The sequence below is a fragment of the Colossoma macropomum genome, unplaced genomic scaffold (assembly GCF_904425465.1).
Source record: "Colossoma macropomum unplaced genomic scaffold, Colossoma_macropomum, whole genome shotgun sequence".
Lineage (NCBI taxonomy): Eukaryota > Metazoa > Chordata > Actinopteri > Characiformes > Serrasalmidae > Colossoma > Colossoma macropomum.
In genome coordinates, this window is record NW_023494795.1 from 6983002 (window position 1) to 7004879 (window position 21878).

The 21878-nt window shown below is 39.4% G+C and overlaps 1 protein-coding gene across 2 annotated transcripts in view; it reads right to left on the reverse strand.

The window, feature by feature from the left end:
* Nucleotides 1-1196: 1196 nt before the first annotated feature.
* Nucleotides 1197-21878, reverse strand: part of LOC118815286 (CD2-associated protein) — a 97148-nt gene continuing 76466 nt past the window's right edge. Inside the window, exons 14-18 of one of the 2 annotated variants that reach the window (XM_036581305.1) lie at nt 14931-15046; nt 13118-13198; nt 10124-10296; nt 8469-8532; nt 1197-3296 (exon numbers count right to left, since the gene is read on the reverse strand). In XM_036581305.1, the coding sequence (XP_036437198.1) occupies nt 3255-3296; nt 8469-8532; nt 10124-10296; nt 13118-13198; nt 14931-15046 (476 nt within the window). In that variant the 3' untranslated portion in view covers nt 1197-3254. The remainder of the gene's footprint in view (nt 3297-8468; nt 8533-10123; nt 10297-13117; nt 13199-14930; nt 15047-21878) is intronic. The other variant, XM_036581304.1, reaches the window with a different exon arrangement.

The following is a 21878-nucleotide window of genomic DNA, read 5'->3' on the forward strand; positions in this document are numbered from 1 at the left end:
TCAACTCTTTATGCTACTAAAGCCATAAGATGCACCATTTTTTATGCCAGGGCATTTAAAACAATGAACAGTTTACATTAAAAATTTAAATTTTTACAGTAATAAAGGCTAATAGAGGGTGTAATGCCTCCTTTCAGTCAAAACATCAGTTCCTGAGCGACTACTTTGTGTTTCAAATGCATCCTTAACTTACGATCCCATTTCAGGGCTTTGTAGGACAGCGAAACTCACATTACGTACAGTGATGTACAAAGAACACCCTTCGTTTATTTAATTTCCAGTCAAAATCATCTGTTAAATACAAGCAGCAAAAAAATGCAACCAACTTCTAAGACTGAACTTTGAGGTGTGGAAAAATATACCAGGATATTTCTTCAAAAACCAAAAACTAAATATCAAGTCATCTGAAGCAGAAACAAAGGTAGAGTGTGGACATACTAAGTACTGAAATATATTACAGTATATTTTAGTGCTGTCGTTAGCCCCCTTTTACCCTGTTCTTCAGTGGTCAGGACCCCCATGGACCCTCACAGAGCAGGTACTATTTGGGTGGTGGATCATTCTCAGCACTGCAGTAACACTGACGTGGTGGTGGTGTGTTAGTGTGTGTTGCGCTGGTACGAGTGGATCAGACACAGCAGTGTTGCTGGAGTTTTTAAACACTGTGTCCACTCACTGTCCACTCTATTAGACACTCCTACCTTTTCAGTCCACCTTGTAGATGTAAAGTCAGAGACGATAGCTCATCTGCTGCTGCACAGTTTGTGTTGGTCACACGTCAGTGTTACTGCAGTGCTGAGAATGATCCACCACGCAAACAGTACCTGCTCTGTGAGGGTCCATGGGGGTCCTGACCACTGAAGAACAGGGTAACAGGGGGCTAACAAAGTATGCAGAGAAACAGATGGACTACAGTCTGTAACTGTAGAACTACAAAGTGCACCTATATAGTAAGTGGAGCTGATAAAATGGACAATGAGCGTAGAAACAAGGATAAGTCAATGTTATGCCTGATCGGTGTGTATATATATATATATATATATATATATATATATATATATATATATATATATATATATATATATATATATTAAATAATGAAGGGTGGTCTCTGACTTTTGCACAGTACCGTATGACATCAAGGATTAATATAAACCATGAAAAATGAGAAGCCAATATCAGACAAAATCCACCTCTGTAAATAAAAGATGATATTTATTCAGTTTGAAAAAAACAAAATCTCAGTTCATGCATTTCCTTTCAGAATCATGTAAACAAGATCACTTGGAGAGATGTTGAATGTGTGCACAGCCGTTGTCAACAGTCTTTAAAAAAAAATAATAAAACAAAATGTAATGTTTTCAGGCCAATCATAGACGACAGAGCCGAATCTGCTTTAAGTATCCATGAGGAAGAAAATACTACTTGAATACTATTGATTTAACCTGGATTGGACACTGATTAGATGCGTTTAATTTGTTTATTGCTGTAGGGATTAAGATGTCATCTTGCTCTGCTGACAATAAGCAGTTCACAATCACACACACACACACACTTTACACACATTCACACAGACATGCGCACAGTCCCACAGTCCCTGATGTGGAGAGCTCTTTCTTGCAGGAGTAAAGAAGCCTGAGGAGAGGGTACACTCTTAGTGTACTCGAATGAAGAACAAGGTTCAATTTCGTGATTGTTAGTAAGACAGACGTGAGCACGGTTACATAAACATATCCAATATGTTTTGACACAGCCGAACGTGGGGGCGGCTGCTGAAAGGTAGCTTTTAGTCTGCTGAGAATCTGTTGACAAGGCCATCCACAGTGTTTGGCATTTAGAAGAGGGATTTCTAATCCGATTTCAAGAAGGAAAGCCATCATTTAGATTGAGGGGTTGTGCAAGCAAGCAAAAGCACTTAACAGTGATATTTTGGGATTGGTGGGTCGGGCAGGGGTTAGTCATGGGTTTCGTCCAGACATGGGCGGTCCTGGAGTGAAGTGGAACCTCAGAAAGCAACAAAAAGCATGACCGCCACTTGGCGCATATCAGAATGGCTGCCCTGGCCAAGTCTGCTTCTTCTGACAAAGCAAAAGTGCCGGTCTCTGCAACATTCCAGCTTCAACTGGGCCATCGCTGCTCAAAATGCTGCTATTTTGCAGACGTTGAAGCACAAAGAGATCTTTTATAACAAGCATTAGATGCTTTTTCGACAACTGTGTCAGGAACATTTCATGTTCAGACTGGTACTAAATCCAAAATTCAAACTGGACTGGATCATTTGCTGGGTCGTTAGTGTGCCTGCCATGCTATGCGCAAGACAATTTGATAATCTGCCAGAGAAAATGTATGTGGTGACAAAAAGGAGAAGATTTAGGGAAAGGGTAAGAGTCCATCATTAAACCAGCAGCTCTTACTTTATATTAGATCACCTACTGTTTACAGAACTATGCCATCTGAGGCTTTTTAAACTCGACCAAGACACATAATCCATATAGTTTTTTCCCATTTTCTGCAATCACAAGACCATAAAAAATATATATATATATATTTATCGCCATAAATCTAAGGATATAAACGAAAGCTCCCAGTATTAACACTTGTAAAACAGGCACGATAGTGTCACCCTGGATAGGAATGTTAGAAAAAAAAAAAACAAGACAAAAACAAAAGTGTAGGCCTATCTCCCTTTTGACATAGCAACAAAAATCAGGAGTACGTCATATATTCCACAGTCATCTAAAGAGGCTAATATGGAAAGATTACTGCTGCAATCATAATAGTTAAAGAAAGAAAGAAAAAAATCTATCCCATGTCATAAAAATAAGGAAACAAAAAAATCCCCTCCATTACTTTATACAGCTTCAGTAGTTAAATTTGCAAATTCTGCCACACTCTCACATGAATGTGGAGACTGCATATCCAGCACAGTAGTTTATAATAAGGCCTCAATTGTTGTTGGCAAACAAAAACAGAAGGAAAAAGAGACATAGAGACATAGAGAGAGAGAGAGAGAGAGAGAGAGAGAGAGAGAGAGAGAGAGAGAGAGAGAGAGAGAGAGAGAGAGAGAGATACATCTGTCTTAATTACACCTTTCTATACCTTAAAAACCTCATTATGTGCAAATGTAAATCTTACAATTTGTGGAAAAGGTCAGTGACTATAAGGATTATGGGAATGATATCGGTCCCTTGTGGGGGCATTCCACCGGCGGGGACGACAGGAGGGCTTTCCGATGACAGGATCGGTATCTGCCCTCACGTTGATTGTACCTGCTTTTTTAATTTCTCTATCTCCATCTGGAAATAAGAAAAGAAACACTTTGTTTTAATACGGTTAGTTTGTTTCCACAAAAAACCTCCACAAAACCATAAACAGGGATTTGAATAGCCATTTTGTTTTATAAACTCTTATTTTGTTTTATTTTGTACTATTTTATCTTAGTCCAAGATGGCGCCACGTGTGTGTAATATATATATATATATATATATATATATATATATATATATATATATATATATATATATATATATATACACACACACACACACCGATCAGGCATAACATTATGACCACCTCCTTGTTTCTACGCTCATTGTCCATTTTATCAGCTCCACTTACTATATAGGTGCACTTTGTAGTTCTACAGTTACAGACTGTAGTCCATCTGTTTCTCTGCATACTTTGTTAGCCCCCTTTTACCCTGTTCTTCAGTGGTCAGGACCCCCATGGACCCTCACAGAGCAGGTACTATTTGGGTGGTGGATTATTCTCAGCACTGCAGTAACACTGACGTGGTGGTGGTGTGTTAGTGTGTGTTGTGCTGGTCGGGGTGGATCAGACACAGCAGTGCTGCTGGAGTTTTTAAACACTTCAGTGTCACTGCTGGACTGAGAATAGTCCACCAACCAAAAATATCCAGCCAACAGCGTCCTGTGGGCAGCGTCCTGTGACCACTGATGAAGGACTAGAGGATGACCAACAGATGAGCTATCGTCTCTGACTTTACATCTACAAGGTGGACTGACAAGATAGGAGTGTCTAATAGAGTGGATAGTGAGTGGACACAGTGTATAGTAAGTGGAGCTGATAAAATGGACAATGAGCGTAGAAACAAGGAGGGGGTCATAATGTTATGCCTGATCAGTGTATAGTAATAAACTGTAACCATGTTAAGTTACTTTGTTAATTCTCTTCTCATTTCTTCTTCTTTTCTTGAGTGTCTATGTAATTGTATATTTACCAGGATTGGGCAGCAACAGAATACACTTAACAGCATTATGTAATCAGGACTGCATTCCATTAGAGTTAGAGCAAAAAAACACGTCTGATGAGTGAGGAGAACGATCTCAGATCACAGATACACTACACATATACAGTGACTACCAGCAGGATCACATCAAAAGTACTGTCACTTATGGTGATTTTTTTGCCTATATGTCTATACAGGGTAACTTTGTTAGAAGGTAGCAGGCAGACAGCACGCCATGGAGAGTAATACACTCAGACAGTTTACTTTGGTAACGATGCTGACTTGATGACAATGTCTACTGATGAACAGAAGATGAGCTAAATTTCTTTTTTCATGTGGTAAATTTAAATTTTCTTCCACAGTTTCTTTTGCTGCTGTTCATCAGGAGTGATGTAAAGTGTGTATTAGGGCTGTAGGCAAGACCACCTTCACTTTATTAAACAAATTATATAAAAAACAAGAAATCTAATAGTATGAGAAAGTAATCAGTAATCTTTTGGATTAGGTTATAGATATTTAAGATGTAATCAGTAATCTGGACCAGAATACATTTTTAAAGTAGCCCTTAAAAGCCTTATAATTACATAATTAATCATACATCATAAATCAAAATAAAATCTCATCTTCCTAAACATCAGCTACAAATTCAAAGTCATTAACATGAATATGTACCATGTTTTATCCCTGGGGAAAACTTCTGAAGGTTAACTGTATGGTATATGCTTCATTAGAGGGGACGAAACTTCAAACACTTTTCTAATCACCACTGTTCAATTATATTGTTGGTACAATTTCATCCTATAACTAACTGACAATACAAATGCAAATAATCATTCAAAACCATCAAAGGGGTTCTTTAAGGTCATCGACTGTTGGTTCATTCATTCAGAATTTATGAATATTACAAGGGCAACACATCCCAAACCTCTTCCATTATAAAATATTTATTCCCAAGTCTACCACTGCAGCTATTTCAAAATTTAATATGACTCTCATATATAAATAACAGGATGCTCAGCACCTTAATCTGAACTGTAGCATCTTTTTAACCTGTGATGCAATATTTACTCACTTGAAGTCAGTCCAGCTCTAAGAACAACACAAAGGTGCTGTGTACACTTGGCATTAAAGTGTGTCCCGTAGTGCTGTGCGATATGACCTCAAATCAATCACGATTAATTGAATATTTTACCTCGATTACGATTAATTAATAATTATTACGTATTTTTTAGTTTGTTTTTTTGCTGTCATAGTTCACTGACAAGGTTTGTACTGTAAACATGCTCTGCGCATCTTATTGTAAATCGTCTCAACAGCCAGATCGGAATTCATGGGACTTTCACGTCAATCCAAGTCGACATTTGTCATAATTTCACGCGGCTGAGACTCAAACATTTGGATGGATATTTTTGTACAAAAATTAGAAGAAACTCATCCAAAACCCTCCGTGTTTGAAGAGATTTTGAAAGAAATGTCTGAACGCGGCCGCAGGAGAACGAGGCTGCAGCGTCAAAACACAGTTAAAATTCTGAAAGCAAAGTTTAAAGAATCCGAGGACGCGAACCACAGAAGTGGCCGCGCCCTTTTTACAGCGAGCCCCAACACATTCTGGTTGATGAGCCCAGCTGTCAGTCAGTGAAGCTTCATGATGGCTGCAGTGACACTGGTGAAGATGAAGCTGAAAGCTCCGAGAGCTGGCGGTCGTGATTGTTTACCTCTAGATGAGCCGTGAAGCACCGTGACGCTCTGTTCTTTTGCGCATGTGGGTCAGTTTAGGAGCTGATCTGTTCAGACTGATGTCTCATAGAGATCACACTTAAAAGATAATGTGAACAGCCAAACAAAAAAAAATCTGATTTGGTGAGAAAATCAGATTTGGGCCACTTTTACCTGCTGTGTGAATGCAGCCTTAGCTTCTATGTCTCAGACTGGACGTGGTGGAGTCATGTGACCACACACGCGGAAGTAAGTTTTTAAGGGGACAGTACATGAACACACAGAGGGGGTAAAGGATTAATAGACGCGGGCAAGGTTACGTCTGTTCGGTTCTGAATGTCGGATTCAATTACTTTTCGATTAATTGCCCAGTCCTAGTGTCCCGTGTCTGATCGTGGCCCATATGGCTTCAATCTTGGCTGGATCAGACTGCAATCTAAATGCACCGAAGGCACCTTGCCTACCTTAACAGGTTAATTTTAACATAACAGGATGTAGCAAACTGCTAACAACACTGACCAATGCCACCATAAAAAACAGTGAGCTTGGGCTCCCGAGTGGCGCAACCGTCTAAGCGTTGGCCCTATGATCAGGAGATCGCGAGTTCGATCCCTGGTGATGCTACAGCCGTCCGTAGCCGGGAGTCCGAGAGAGCACAATTGGCCTCGCTCTCTCTGGGTGGGTAGGATGGCCCCTCCTTCTCCCCCCATCACTCAGCGCGATGCTAGTCAGCGCAGGCGTCTGTTAGCTGACGTAACAGATCTGGCGGTTGGCGCTTTCCTCCGAGCGCGTTCGAAAAGAAGCGGTGGTTGGCTTCACAGGTCTCGGAGGAAGCCTGTGTTAGCCTTCACCCTCCTAGCGTTGATAGCATCGTGTGATTGGGGGAGTCCTAACTAGCGGGTGGAATTGGAGACGACTAAATTGGGGAGAAAATCGGGTAAAATTTATAAAAAAAACAAAAAAAAACAGTGAGCTTCAATTGTGGCCTCTAAGCACCTGAACATAAGCTGTCATATTTAATTTCTCTTTATCTTCAGATCCATGGAACGCTCTGCAGCTTTCAGCCTCATGGCATAGCCTGTATAGGCCTACTCTTCACTAGAAATGCTAACTTTAGGGCTCCCGGAGATGGAGGTCAACCCCGGGTGGTTCTAAATCATCACTCAGCGAGATGCTAGCCAACACAGGTATCTCTTAAGTGACATAAGATAGATAGTTTTCTCCACCAAGTGCGCTGAGCTGTCGAACGGTGTTGCGTTGGCTGTCCAAAAACAACCACCCCTCAACCCCCTGCGACACACCAAGCTGACTAGCATCTGTCAGACGGCGACAGGCTTTTGGTGAGTGTTGGTGGCCGACCGTTACCCAGAGAGTGTGTGGTGTGTGGCACATTGGGCTCTAAACAGTCCTCATCAGCTCTTATTTTTGCCTGCTGAGCATGTTGAATCAACCAAGAGAGCGGCAAAATGTCCAAAAGTGATTATCGTATTCTCAATAAGAAAAAAATTAATGATGTTATGAATAAACAAGGACACATGAGATTTCTGAAGGTGCTCTGATAACACAAAATTTAAGCATCAGACACTCAGTTCTTCATAGACTTTTAAACTTTTTCTCATATAATTATAAACATGCGACTGCGCTTTTTATTTCACTGCTTAATGTACAAACATTCACTTTTAAGGTGCGTTTGTACCCACCCAGTGCCAAGCTAACGGTGCTTTCACATGAAGGTTTAGCTAAACTGAAGACTGAAGCTTATAATACATTTAAACATTATATTCTGTACTTTGTATACTGCAGGTTTACAGTTCAACTCCTGCTATAAGGAGCTTCTCCTTTTCGAGATTAAATATGTGCCAGTCTTTGTGGAGCGCAAATTTTGACGGAAGGCAAATCACTCGTTGGACACAGTTGGCACTCTACTTTTTGTGTCCCAGGTCTTAAGGTGACTTGGAGGAAGCAAGTGTTAGCCTTCAACCTCCCTATTTGGTATTTATTGTGTTAAATAAATAAATAAATACTGTGAGGAGAAACAAGATTACTTTCTAGATTCAGTAGCTACACTTCAAAAAGGTCAGACAACAACTGGATGCTGATATTCTGTAAACAAAGCCAAAGCTACATACTTCTTATTGTACACAGAAACACAAACATTCACTGAACGTTAACCCTAGTCACAGGACAAAGTGACTGTAGAAGAACAAGGGCTATTAAGTAAACACTGACAGCGATGGAAAGGAGGAAAACAGAAGAAATATTCTGCACAGAAACTGTTTATCCCTACAACTGAAAGGACAGCAGGGGCACTAATCTCTAGTGCTATCTGTCTGAACTTTGGTAGAAGCTGAGCTTAGCAGGGGTCTGGCCTGGTCAGGCTCTCTGCATGAAGCGGACGATGAAAGTTGTTTCTCTGCACAGAAGCAGCCCCTGAGAATCTCAGGGTTCAGGCTTGTAATACCAACCATCTGTAACAAAGCATGGGATAAAATGATGGACTTACCTGCAGGGCCACTCGTTTCAACCTCTCCTCGTCCAGCTCACTCCTCAGTTCAGTAAGCTCTCTCCTGCATAGAGTAAAACTCAGGTTAGTTCAGGTGACACCTACATACGTCTTTCCTGACAACAGACGTAAACCTACATGAACATTTATAAACACTTATTCCAATACAAGTTTTTGTCAGAATGGTGGCTTTTCCCCATCCTGGATGTCAAGGTGATGTTTAGGTAAAGTGAGTTTAAGGCCCAATCCCATTTTCCCCCCTCGCCCCTACCACTGAGCCCTTAGCCATTTGTTTTGCGCATTCACGTCTAGGGGTAGGGTGTCCTAATTTTTGTTGAGATAAAGGGGCAGGGTGTAGTGTTAGGGCTATATGGCCCTCCAAACAGAGTCTTTTCAGAGACTCCAAACGGAGAACGGAGTGTTATGAGAAAAAAAGAATAACCAGCAAGATGGCTGAACAAGAGACCAAAGAAAAGCACAAATATAAGTATTTTCTCCATTAAAAAATTACGATAACCACTGTTTTATCTTAGTTTAATGTCGTTTCAGTGTATTACGGTCGTTTTCTTCATAACAAGCATAAAAAAATCGCTAATAGCATGCTAATGTCTCGGTAGCTAGCTGGCTAATTTTCCCGTTCCACCTTAAATAGTCCAGCAGTTCTGATGCCTGAAGCGCCAGAATTTAACTGCTGCACCATTTAAGGTGGAACGGAAAATTCGAACAAGAAGCTGGTGAATATCTGACTTCAGCTTTGTATCACTGAAGAATTAGGGGTGGGTGATAATAAATAATTGCCCCCCTCTTTTAAGGCATATGATGCCCTAAATGTAACTAAAGCCCAGCAGTGAGGAGCTGAACTTTACCCTCCTCTGCTGTCACTGAAGACGGGTCAGGTCACCTACAGAGCAGCGCTAGTAGCTGTTAATGAAGTAATGCTCTTTTTATTTGAGGGTCCCATTTCGTAGGGCAAGATTTCAACCACTACCCCTTGTAACTCAGTTCCAAGGGGTTAGGGTGACACTCAAAAACAAGGGGTAGGGGTAAAAAGAAGAAATGGGACTGGGCCTAATTTTGCTATTTAAGATTTCAGCAATGTCACATTAGCCTCAGGTCACTGTGAAGCTACAATGTCAGTGGTTGTAATTTCACCCAAAAAGTGTCGACACAACCCAGTATCAGAAAAATTGCTGTCAAAGTTGGCAAAAGCAATCTTTGACATTTGACAGTTATTGAAATAAGGCTTTTTAAAATGTTTACATAGGTTTATGTCAGTCATCATAAAGAGCTTATTAGGTGTCATGTAGCCTTATAAACACTGCCCTACAGTAAAGCATAGATCATTTTTGTACTATAAACACTAATTTTCATAATTATATTTATATCAGGTTTAAAATGTTGTACAATGTGAGAAAAACATGCTGAGATTATAACAACCCAATGCAATGAAAATGCGTCTTCTTAAATGTATTTTACTAATGCAGGTAAAGGTGTTTTTCTTGCAGAATTGTGCCTAAAAATGACAGCTGCTTAGAAAAAATGAGGATAACTTCAAACAAAATTTACTAGAGGTGGAAAATAACAGGTGTACAAAATATGCTGGTGCAATGAAGGTTCTCACAGGGTTGGACAGAAAAAATGTCGGTTGTGCTTACATTTGCTGTGCCTTCAGTAACTCTATGGAGAGCACCAGCTCTTTCAACTGAGTCCTGAGCTCGTCGAGCTCGCCTCCTTTCTGCTCCTCCACGTCAGCTTTCGGTTTGGGCTCAGGAGCAGGCATGCTGGCTGCTTTATTATGCACAGTAGTTGACGGTGTTGAGAGGGATGGCTGTGGAAAGAGACACATACTGTATGAGGCTTTGCAAGTTCAGTAAGCACCCATCTCGTGCTCAGATTCATAAGGAAGCTTGTTTTCCCTAACGAGGATAAAATACTTTGAGGTCTTTCTCATTTACCCTGAGTTGCTACTTTATTAGTGCCAAGTCGGCTGTGCCTGATGTACTCATCCCAGCGCAGGACATGCTAACATGCCACTACCATGTTGGCGTCACTGCAGTGTTGAGAATGGTCCACCATCCGAATAATAACCGTTCAGCGGTGGTCCCATGGCGGTCCTTTTACAACCCCATTTCCAAAAAAGATGGGACGCTGTGCAAAATGTAAATAGAAACAAAATGCAATGATGTGCAAATCATTTAAACTCTATATGTATATGAAAATAGTGCAAAGACAACATATCAAGTGTTGAAACTGAGAAATTTTATTGATTTTTTCAAAAATCAAATTCAAAATGGGCATATATTTTCCAAAAAAAACAATAAAACTTACCAGTTTCAACATGTATGTTGTCTTTGTAGTATTTTCATTTAAACGGAGGGTTTAAATGATTCGCATATCATTGCATTTTGTTTTTATTTACATTCTGCAGAGCGTCCCAGCTTTTTTGGAAATGGGGTTGTTTATTCATGGACAGGGTAGAGAGTCGCTGACAAATGTACACAAGAGTGGATGTGTTATCATTAATAACATCAGTGCTGTAATATGGTTGCTCAGGTTCAACAAAAAGCTTATTCAGAGGGCAAGGACAGGTTCAGAATTTGACGTAGGTCTGCTATCACACTTTTGTGACCACACAGATTGCAGCTCAAACATCTCAGAAGTTATCTAATGTTTCCTTTTTGTGGCTTTGAATGTGTTAAAGTAGAACCTTACTAACTGTCTGCAGCATAAAGCAAGCTATTACTTAGCAAACAGTTCTCAGCAGAATGAAACAGTTATTGTAAAGAATGATTCTCAGACCATACTGTTGTTGTCATTACTCATTATGGACTAAAACCACAGCCCTCTAACTTCAGTGTATTGAATTCTAAGCCTATCACTCGGCTGCCTGATTACTCTGCTTTACTTGCAAACCTGAAATAGCCACACTGCTGAGAACCTTCAAGTCTTTTGAAGACTTTTTTTAGACTTAAACATGCACATGATCGCAGCAAAACCACTTGAATAAGCATATTCTCCACTGTGGCTTTCAGTGCAATCAACAGGCTTCACTCCACTAGACGTCTGAAAGGTGTTTGGAAAATAACTTTAGAAGAATATTAAACATTCTGGCAAAGAATGTGTGTGCTTGCATTAATAAAGTCATACGTATTATTTGAACAAAACTGCTGAGATGAATATCTCATAGTATGCAGTTGTATATAATGCAGCATTTTCCCTTCAGAAGAACAACTAATGCAGAAACCACAAGTTTAGCCAGATAAGAGCAACATGGCTCACAAAGAATGAAAGCTAACATTGCCATGTGGCACTCATTGGCAGTCATGTCAGCCCTGATTGTGTAAATCTATTATTTTAATCTTTGATATTCAATCATTCCAAACCATTTAATGACTGTGACTCTTTACAGTCTGGGGTTTAATTTGATATTCCTATGATATTTTGAGCAATTTTTGAATGAAGAAAACTGGATGACTGCATCCATGCATTGCACAACATACTAATGATACCTGAGCTGGTAAGTGGGAGAACCGGAGCTGGGAGAGTAATGTATTTAGTGTGCTGGTGTGGGTTGATGGCTGATGTTGGATGAGGTTGGTTCTGACCTTTGGGGTTCAAATAATGCTGCTGCATTAGATGATATAATTAACCTACATGGTTGCATGTTTAATTTCAGCCATCATTGTTATTTCAACAGAAAGTTAACTAAAGAGATTTTAACGAGTGAGAAAAAAATCCTACTATCTTTGCGACAGTGAGTGTGTTTACATGCACTTAATAATCTGATAACTGCAGAAAAACAGATTTAGTCGTCCGATTAACGCGTTTACATGCACTTGAGTAATCAGATTTCTGCTTTGCCACCAGCCAATAAACTCACAGAAGAAGACGTGATGTAAACGTAACGTAAACGGAACGTAAAACTCAAACTTCATGCAGTGCTTAAAAACATCACCCCACTTTACCTGAAAATATGAACAAACATGATCTAGAAGATAAATAATATTTAAATTGAGATAATTCGACGAGAATGTGTTTGGTTTCAGCGTCGCTCCAAAAGTGTTTCGCTGCATCTCGTGGCAACGCTGCTTGTTTATTTCTGGTACTGTCAGTCTGTTTCGCACTTGCACAGACTGACAAACCTGAAAGAAAGAAATCTGATTACTGAGCTAAAATCCAGCTCTCTTTATCGGATTTCTTAATCGGATTTCTAGATCAGAGTATGATGTTTACATGTCCATTTGAATAATCGGATAACTGCAGAAATCCCACTATGATCGGGTTATTGAGTGCATGTAAACACACTCAGTGTTCAAGGGCCCAACAGTTTCAGTCTTCCCTAAACTTTTCAGTAATCAAGGCTGGGTGTGTCTAGTTTAATTGATCCCAGTTTACAACCAAATTTGGTTAACTGGTTGACTGAGTAAGGGGGGGGGGGCTGCTTACAGCCAGCTGGTGGCGGATAAGTTTTTCCCTTCAATCAATTTGCGTTTACTCAGGTTGACTTAGTCTTATATTGAATTTGGTTTCAAAATACAAAACAAATCAATTAAATGTGACAAATATACAAAAACAGAAGAAATCAGGATACCGATCATTTAAAATGACTGAACAGTGATTCCAAACGTTCAATATAAGCATCAGCCTACCTTCCAGGTTTCTGATGACTTTGGTTTTGGAGCGTCCTCCTCCTCTGTTTTCGGAGCTTTCTCACTGGCCTCCTTGTTTGGCTGTAAAAAAGGCCAGAAAACATGTTTCTCAAACACTGGGTACGGAAACCCTGCCACTTCTGACAGCCTGCCCCATCTGCTTCTAAGCAGGCCCAGGCTGCTCCACTAATTCCTCTGTTTATCTGCCGCGAAGCTGCCTCAGTGTCAACAGTGAAGCATGAAAAAGAAGAAAAAAAAAACAGCTAAGCAGTTAAATAAATGCATGGAACTGGGTGATAAAGGCAAAAAGGATTATCACAGTAGAAGAACAAATATACATTTAAAAAGTTAACATATTCATGATTCATGCTTTTTTTTTTTATTTAAGGGGCCAAACTAAATTATTTTTCAGCTAAATTATAAAAAAACTCATATAATGGTATCCTATTCAATATATCTATTTAAATGAAAGGTAAATTTCTTTAAGACTTGGCACTTAGGTGTGCTAGAACTCAGGAAGTCCTTCAAATAAAACATTCATATATCTTACAATAATATTCAGTAAATTTGATAATTAAAATATTTAAAAAATAATTAGCTGGTACTTTCACCACTGTTGTGAACCCATGTTTTTCTATGGGGAGGCAAACATCTATGAAGCAAAACTACTAGGTTGTCAGCAGTAGCACACGGCCATCAGCTCTGCACAGCTGACTCTTTGGAGCACAGCTGTCAACTCTCCAATTCTAGCTATCTGAGGTGGCAATCAGCCTTAATCGCCCAGTGCAGCCCAAATACGTTACTGCTCCACATTGCTAGCTAGTAGGTTCTCTGGTACACACATATATATGAGAGTAAATGATAACCAGGAAGCTGTTCAGGAGGAAACTTATTCAGACTGCAACGGGCGACCGATATCAGTTTAGTGCACACTCTGGTAGGAAGAAGCAGCTTTAAATCTTCAACATTTAGAATCCAACATATAGTCACCCCATATTCACTGACAAGAGACCAAAAATTACTTATATTTTTGAAGACGATGGTTAAAAAGATATTCTCTGCTCATCAATGACACAAACTGCTCCTGCAACCTGCACACTGTTACTAGACTGGGCAAAATCCACGGATTAACATGTTATGCTACTTTATATGAAAATAATGGTTTATTAGTGATGTTTCTTATTAGCTTTCAACTTATTATACTATTAGATTTCAACTATAATAAATAATTATAATAACTGTTTTAATAAGAAAATATTTTGATAATATTTAATAATAATGAAAAACAAATACAATAATGTATACATTATAAAAAATAAGGATATGTACCATTTATATAATAAATATTTTATATAATAATAATAATACTACGAAGAAGAAGAAGAAGAAGAAGAGGACGAAGAAAGTCATTCAACTGTAAAACTGTGAGGTTTTCTTATGGAATAATCAAATATTCAAGATAATATTTCATAGAATGCTAAAAAAAATCTAAATATATATCATTAAAATAAAACGCTACTTAAAGATGGGATTTAGTACTGGAACAACACAGTACAATACAGTGTGCAGAGCTGAAGAGGCATGCAGAGATGCAATAAAACCATATTTATTAGTTTGTCGGTTAATTAGCGGTCCTGGTTTGAAGTGTACATTTGGACCTGATTCAGCAACTAACAGTGCAGTGGACTATAAAAGGCAGAAATGTTTGCTGCTGATTAAGCCCCACTAATCTGAGGAGTTTTATATGTCTGATGAGTAATGTATCACTGAATTAGGCAGATCTAACTTGTGAAAACATCCTGATTTCACTCACAGAGGGGGCTCCACCAAACTGGGCCGGCAGTCGCCTGCCAGGCATCTTTGGTCTGTTTGCTGTGGGATGAGACAGCTTTTCTGAGGTAGAGGAGACATCATCGAAGCTCATGAGATCTGGTGTGGAAGCAAGACAGACAAATGATTTAGTTTCAAGGGACAATGTCTAAAATACAGACGCATAAACAAAAACTTACTACTATGAAAATATGATAAACACTGTGCCAGAATGATGAAAACCAACACGAGAAAATGATGCTGTGTGCCCGAGTTATTGTTCATAATAGACTTCAAAATTCTGAAATTTTTCATCTTGATTTGTTCTTAGAAAAATCTTTCACTCAAAGCTTCAAATAAGCTGAATCTTACACTGAGTTTTAACCCATAAACTGTACTTTAAATAATATACAGAAACAGAAATGTTCAGTCTTAGAAGTTGGTTGCATTTTCTGCTTCTCACAATCCAAGTAATCCCAAACATATTCAATGACGTTGAGGTCTGGACTCTGAGGTGGACCGTCCAGTGCACTGAGAACACAAACAGCTTCTTCGTCTGATTTGCAATTTTTCTTCTATTGTGTTATGACACTACAGGTTGCATACAGTACCACAGAGAAAGAAGCATAAGCTCTCCTGTTGGCCTTGCAGCATTTTGAAGTGTATTTGGCATATAGCAATTTGCCTGTGGTGGTCTATACTGACCATAACCATAACCATAACCTAAATATCGAATACGTAATGCCAACCAAAGACTAATGAGATGATTTTTTTAATGATTCAAGATTTCAATCTTGAGATCCAGCATAAGAAAGGCAGCGAAAATGCTGTAGCAGATGCTCTATCAAGACTGTAGAACATTGGTATTTAATTAAAATTCAATAAGGTCCAGTTAGAGAAAATTACCTCAAGCAAAGGTCCGGAACATCATAATGTCTAACTTGCATTACGATTCAGTGCCATATACTGTAAAATGAAGTCGCCTAGTAGGTATATCAACATCTTACGCAGCCAACAACTGAATGTCAGATCAAATAAAGTACAATTCAGTCATATTTCAACAATCTTTATGGTCAGTTTTCTCTTTTTAGATCACGCCATGTGAAACAACTTCCCTCTGACTCACTTTCTTCTCCGACTGCTGTTTCTCCCCTCGTCCCTCCCCTGTGTGTGCGTCACGTGATATTTACAACACACGTGATTGGTCTGCGAGTCTCCCGGGCCGCTGAAGTGGTACCGTAAAAGGCTAGAAACGTTACGCCGATTAAAATAGGACCACCCCGTCGAAAGACGATTCCTCACAGTTTATCGGTTATAGGTCCAGGTCCGCATAGGACAGCGTCTGGGTCCAGACTTGGACCGTGGTCCACCTATTAGTGGCCTCTGCTGTAGAACAACAATGCTATATTTTTATTTATTTATGTATTTATTTATTTTTAAAGTGTGGGGGTGTTATGACCCTACGGGTCATAATGTTTTTTTTTTTTGTAGCGTCTTCTATACTGATTAATGAACTGAGGGAAGATGCACTGACCCACCACAAAGGGGAGACGCCCAGGAGGAAGTGCGGTGCTTTTGCTTCTGGCGTGGCTTTCGTTGTGTTCCTTGTTCCCCGACCAGTCACTTGAAAGAAGCTACTGTTATAGAGCTGTGTTGGTGTGAGTGCTTGGCTACTGGTGTATGGTTTATTGCTGCACTTTCACTGAAGTATACTGTCAACACTGAGCTGACGTGGCTGCTCAGACACAGCTCTTGTATATGATCTCTCTTTTCGGAGAGAGGGGGTTATTTTTGTTGTCTTTGTTTCCTCCTAGTTAGGAAGTTAGTTTAGATATTTTATTTGCTTTTTTTGTTTGTTAGGTAAGTTTTATTTCCCTAAACTTAAGTTAGCTTTGTTTTGTTTGTTATTTTTCCCTTCCCTCCCCTAATGCACAATAACTGTCTGAAGCCTTAAACCGATTTGTTATTATCGCAAAACTGGTTGTGTGTGACCTGAGGAACCAGGAGGACACGGAGGTCTTTTTATGTTGCGGACCGACCTAGAACAGGTCGTAACACTTGTCTATTTCTTTTTCTCTGTAACAGTTTCTTGCTACACATTCTTTTAGACCAACAACAAGTCTTTAGGACAGAAACAACTGGATTATTTCATATTCTGAAGCAATAGTGGAGCCTGATTTTCTCCTCTGTCTCAAAGATGAAAGCTTTAAATGTATTTGATGGTGACAGTTTTGATGGTCTACCAGGTCTTGCACAGTTGTTACGAGTCCTATTTTCTCTGTATTTTCTTTTTAAACAATTTTTTCAAACTCCTGTTTTGGAAGCTCTTGTTTTCTCCACTTATTTTCTTTTGACCTTCCCTTTTCTGATGCAAATATCCAAGAATTGCTTGTACATAGTGCCTGTTTTGATTGGAAATTAAATAAACGAATGGTGATCTCACCAGATCTCCAACCTAAGCTATACTTGTTTATGAACTAATGCAATCAAACAACAACCAAGACATCGGAAACTCCTGTATTCATTAGCATACGTTCAGTATGCTATACACTTTCTGTATAGATACTGCTGTCAGCAGGAAGGACGCTGCTGTGCAAGAGAGCTGCGGTAGAGATCAACCTTTCAAAAAAAGAGGGGGGAGGGTGTTTCACTTGCTGTCTTTTATCTATATATCAGATGTACTGGCCACAGAGCAACAGCCAGAACAAAGAAGCAACTGCTACAGTCAACTGGTGGAATCAGGTATTTGGGTATGAGATATTTTTGTCTTTTTTTTTTGAGATTTTTTTTTGTAAACCAAAACAAATCAGGCTGGAAACACAGCTTTATATCCTAAAGGTGCAAAGTACAGCACAAAAGAACGAAGAAGTCCTCTGAAGTCCCACAGTGCAGTAATGTGATGTGACAAGTAGCTGACCTTTTAGCACGACATGCTTTTAGCAGCTTTCATGTTGCCTTTATCGAGCTCTCAGACAGCCCCAGCTGCCTTGTGAAGTTTTGCCCCTGCAGCCATTCTGAGAAATCTCTTCGCTTCACTCTTTCCTGCTCCTTTTTTATGAATGTCTATCTTTAAATTGATTCACTGGTTTAAATTGACAAACTCGCAAACTAACAAGCTAAACAACAAAACATGCTCTTACTAATTTAGAGCAAGATGGTTGCCACAGGTATCAATAGTCTCAATTATCAGGTTCAGAAACAACCAAAAGCTTTTTAAATTGGAAAATCAGCCTCTAAAAGTTTGAAAGAAAAAAAAAGTCAAAAACACAACAGACTGAAATCCTGAGTAGGTTCAAAAACAAACCCACAAAAACATCAAAAAGTATAACCTCTACCCTGATGCTGTGACATGTATAGAGAGCAGCATGGAGTAATGTTTGTTTATTTGAGCTGGAGCTGTATCTGTCCTTAATTAACAACAAACAACAAAGGAAGCAATCAGCCAATTTAGCCATTTTAGGCTTGTACTTTCAAAAAAGACAATTAAATTGTTAATCGCAATTATTTCAGCGGAAATTTCATCACTGTGACGGGCCTAATGAATAAAGTAGCAGGAAAAACTAAAGGCTAAAGGCGGTTTCACACCTACCTTGTTTAGTGTGGACCTTTCAAACTTTTTCTTTAGTTCTATCAGCTGTCAGCACTCAACCCATATTTGGGTCCGTACCTAAGTAATCAGTCATGGTCTGACAAAATTGAAAGGGCAGTCGTGGGCTGGAGGTTAGAGAACCAGCCTTGTGACCAGAAGGTCGCTGGTTCAATCCCCTGAGCCGAAGGTACATGACTGACGTGCCCTTGAGCAAGGCACCTAACCCCCAACTGCTCCCCGGGTGCTGTGGATAGGGCTGCCCACCGCCTTGGGCATGTGTGTTCAATGCCCCCTAGTGTGCATGTATACCGCTGCACGGATGGGTTAAACGCAGAGGTCTGATTCCTGTGTGTGCAAGCTCAGTTTGTCAACAGCTCTAAATAAATTTAAATTAAAATTTGCAGGGTTCGGTTTATTCCAAATGAACTCGCACGTGTAATTTGGTACACTTTAGCCAAGGTGATGTGAAACCACCCGAGCAAAAATTAAAACCTCCGGTTCGGACAAACAAACTAGGTGTGAACGTCAAAGCTGGATTATTAGAAACCTGAATGTGAAATCTGACCCCAACCTGAACCATCCAAATAGTTGAGATATGATACCTGAACTTGACTGAACCCCACTTGCAGGAGTCTGGTCATTTTCAAATAAATTAGTGCTGCGTTCCAGAGACTAATTTCCTTTAACAATGTCATCATTCGTGATCAGCAGTTCATAAGAGAGCAGCTGGCTATCCTCTCACTGCCAATGTAGAGTGATGCTAGCCAATAGTAGATAGTACACCAAGGGTGCTCCAAAACATAAAAAGGCACGTCAAAAACATAAAGGCGAGCTGTCCTTCACTTGAAATGATTGAATCACTCAATTCAGTTCCAGTGGCTACCAACAGAGATCTAGTTGTGCTGCCAAGTCATGCTCTCCAGATATTAATTAGGAACTGAGGTCATTTGTGCTTTTCACACTGCTCAAGAAAAAACAACTCCGAACATGAACAGCAACAAATTCTGCATGCACTTATGATGCACTCCAGCCAGCTTCTTTTCATTTGCGTAAAAATTGCACAATTGTCAAGGGTATCAGTTGAGGCATATTAAATGTCTTCATAAGTGGAGTTGCTAGATTAGCTGTGAAAATGGCAGAATGCCAGCTTAAATTTGAGGGTATTTACATCTCTACTTGGTGAACCAATAACAGCCCTTTTTATACATAGCACTTTGATTTTAGTGGACAGATCTAAAACTGTCACATTTAATACTATATGTTGTGTTTCCAACCGATACTCATTACCTCTGGGTATTTTCCCTAGTGATGCTCTGCCAGGCCTAAAATGCTACTAATATGCTAATGTGACTTCAGTGAAGTGCATGCTCTGTGGATTCCAGGCTGGGTGACTGACTTACCCTAAAAAACTCCAGGTACTGGTTCAGTTCTGAGCACTAAGAATTCTTTCACAGTGTTTCCCCACACATAGGCTATATCCCTTCCCAGTACAATATCCACCCAAGTGTATTTTGTCCCATTTTTTTTGGACCCATTTTAATAAATTCCAAAATATTTTATACTGTTATGTACAAACAAGGGCATATTTCACATAATGATATGCAACCTCAACTGCGTGTTTCTATTCCAAACCCTACCAGTTTTTTGACACATAATTAAGTATAAAGAACACTGAAATGAGGTTGTATATCCATTTATATATTAGAATACCACTACTATGCCATGTCACCATGTCTCACAGATTGGTATGCTTTGGGTCAATAGCTGCTGTCGGAATAAAACCTTGTATCTCCATTTTTCAGACATAATTTGGAAGTGCCTGTTGTCCCTTACATTATGTGTAAATTTCACGATGAACGGACCAAAAGAAACGACCCAAAATGCTGTGGAAAAATGTCTGTATGTTTTTTCTTTCTCCTGTAAAGTTAATATTTTGGAGATATGAGTTTTTGATCTGACAGCAGCGATATATATATATATATATATATATATATATATATATATATATATATATATATATATATATATATAATAGGCGAAGAAAAAACTGCTCTCACCCAATCTGTGAGATGTGGTGACTCAGCATATACGGATAGATAATAACCTGGTTTAGATTATTTCTTGTCTTATCTGTCCATAAAACATTGTCCCAGGCTTCGTATTGGGCCGTTCAGCAAAACGTTCTTGAAGATCACCAGTGACCTGCATCTTGTGGCATCTGTGGTCATACTGGTGTATTTTATTTAGCATAGGTTGTCTTTGTCTATGCAGCTGGCTACATTCTGGCTTGTACTGTTTTATTCAACCAAGCCCCTATTTAATTATATATGACAGATTTTTATTTTGCTCAACAGAGCAACAAGGTACCAAACAGCTGATTCTGACACAAATTACACTTTGTTTTTTTCTCTGGTTGGTTTATGTAGACATGTTAGCCTCATAATGACCTACACTGCTGGCACTGACAGTTCTTTGGTCCTCTGAGAGGAAACAGCAATAGACACCATATACAATTCACATCTAAAATAAACTTTCGCCTGTTTTTAGTTCACTTAAACTAATACTGTAGTGAGACACAACTGACCAAGAAACAATGGAGCATCTATTCAAACAGTTACTGCACATCTTTTTTCATTTCAGAGTCAAAATCAGCCAAGTCTGATCCACCGTCCAAGTTAGTCGAGAACTTACAGACTGCAGTCCTGCTTTGAGTCCCGAATAGTGTGACAGATTCAGCTCAGAAAACCAGCAGTAAACCATCAACCCAATCCCATTCAGTCAGACAACTGCACCACCTATCTGTCCAATCAAAGACCACCAAACTTGAACACCAACCTGTTCTGTTTCTGAAAGCAGTGGAGCAGCAAGAAAGTAAACACAGCCACACATTGTGACCAAGGCAACAATCCAGAACGTAGAACTTCAAGTTTCTATCCGATCAGAGTGCACAACAGCATCTGCGCCCTGTCAAGTTTTTTGATGAACGCGACAAGGTCTGCGACACCCTCTTTTACGTCTCTATTTTCATGCAAAGTAGTAGTGTTTAGTACCGAAGAGTAACAAAGCACTTGCATACTTGCAAAATGTCTAATCAACAAACAAGCACTCGTATGTGTAATTTGGTACAGTTTTATACTTCAGCAAACAAACTAGGTGTGAAAACAGCCTAAAAGTCTGTTAAATGTCAAATATGGATTATTAGAAATCAAAATTTGAAATCTCAATTTTTTTGATGCACGCGAAAAGGTCTGCAACACCCTAGCAGCCAAAAAATGTTCTCTTTTACATCATTTGTTGTTCAGCAACACGTGTAAACAAGCGTCTCTATTTTGATGCAAAGTAGGAGTGTTTAGTACCGAAGAG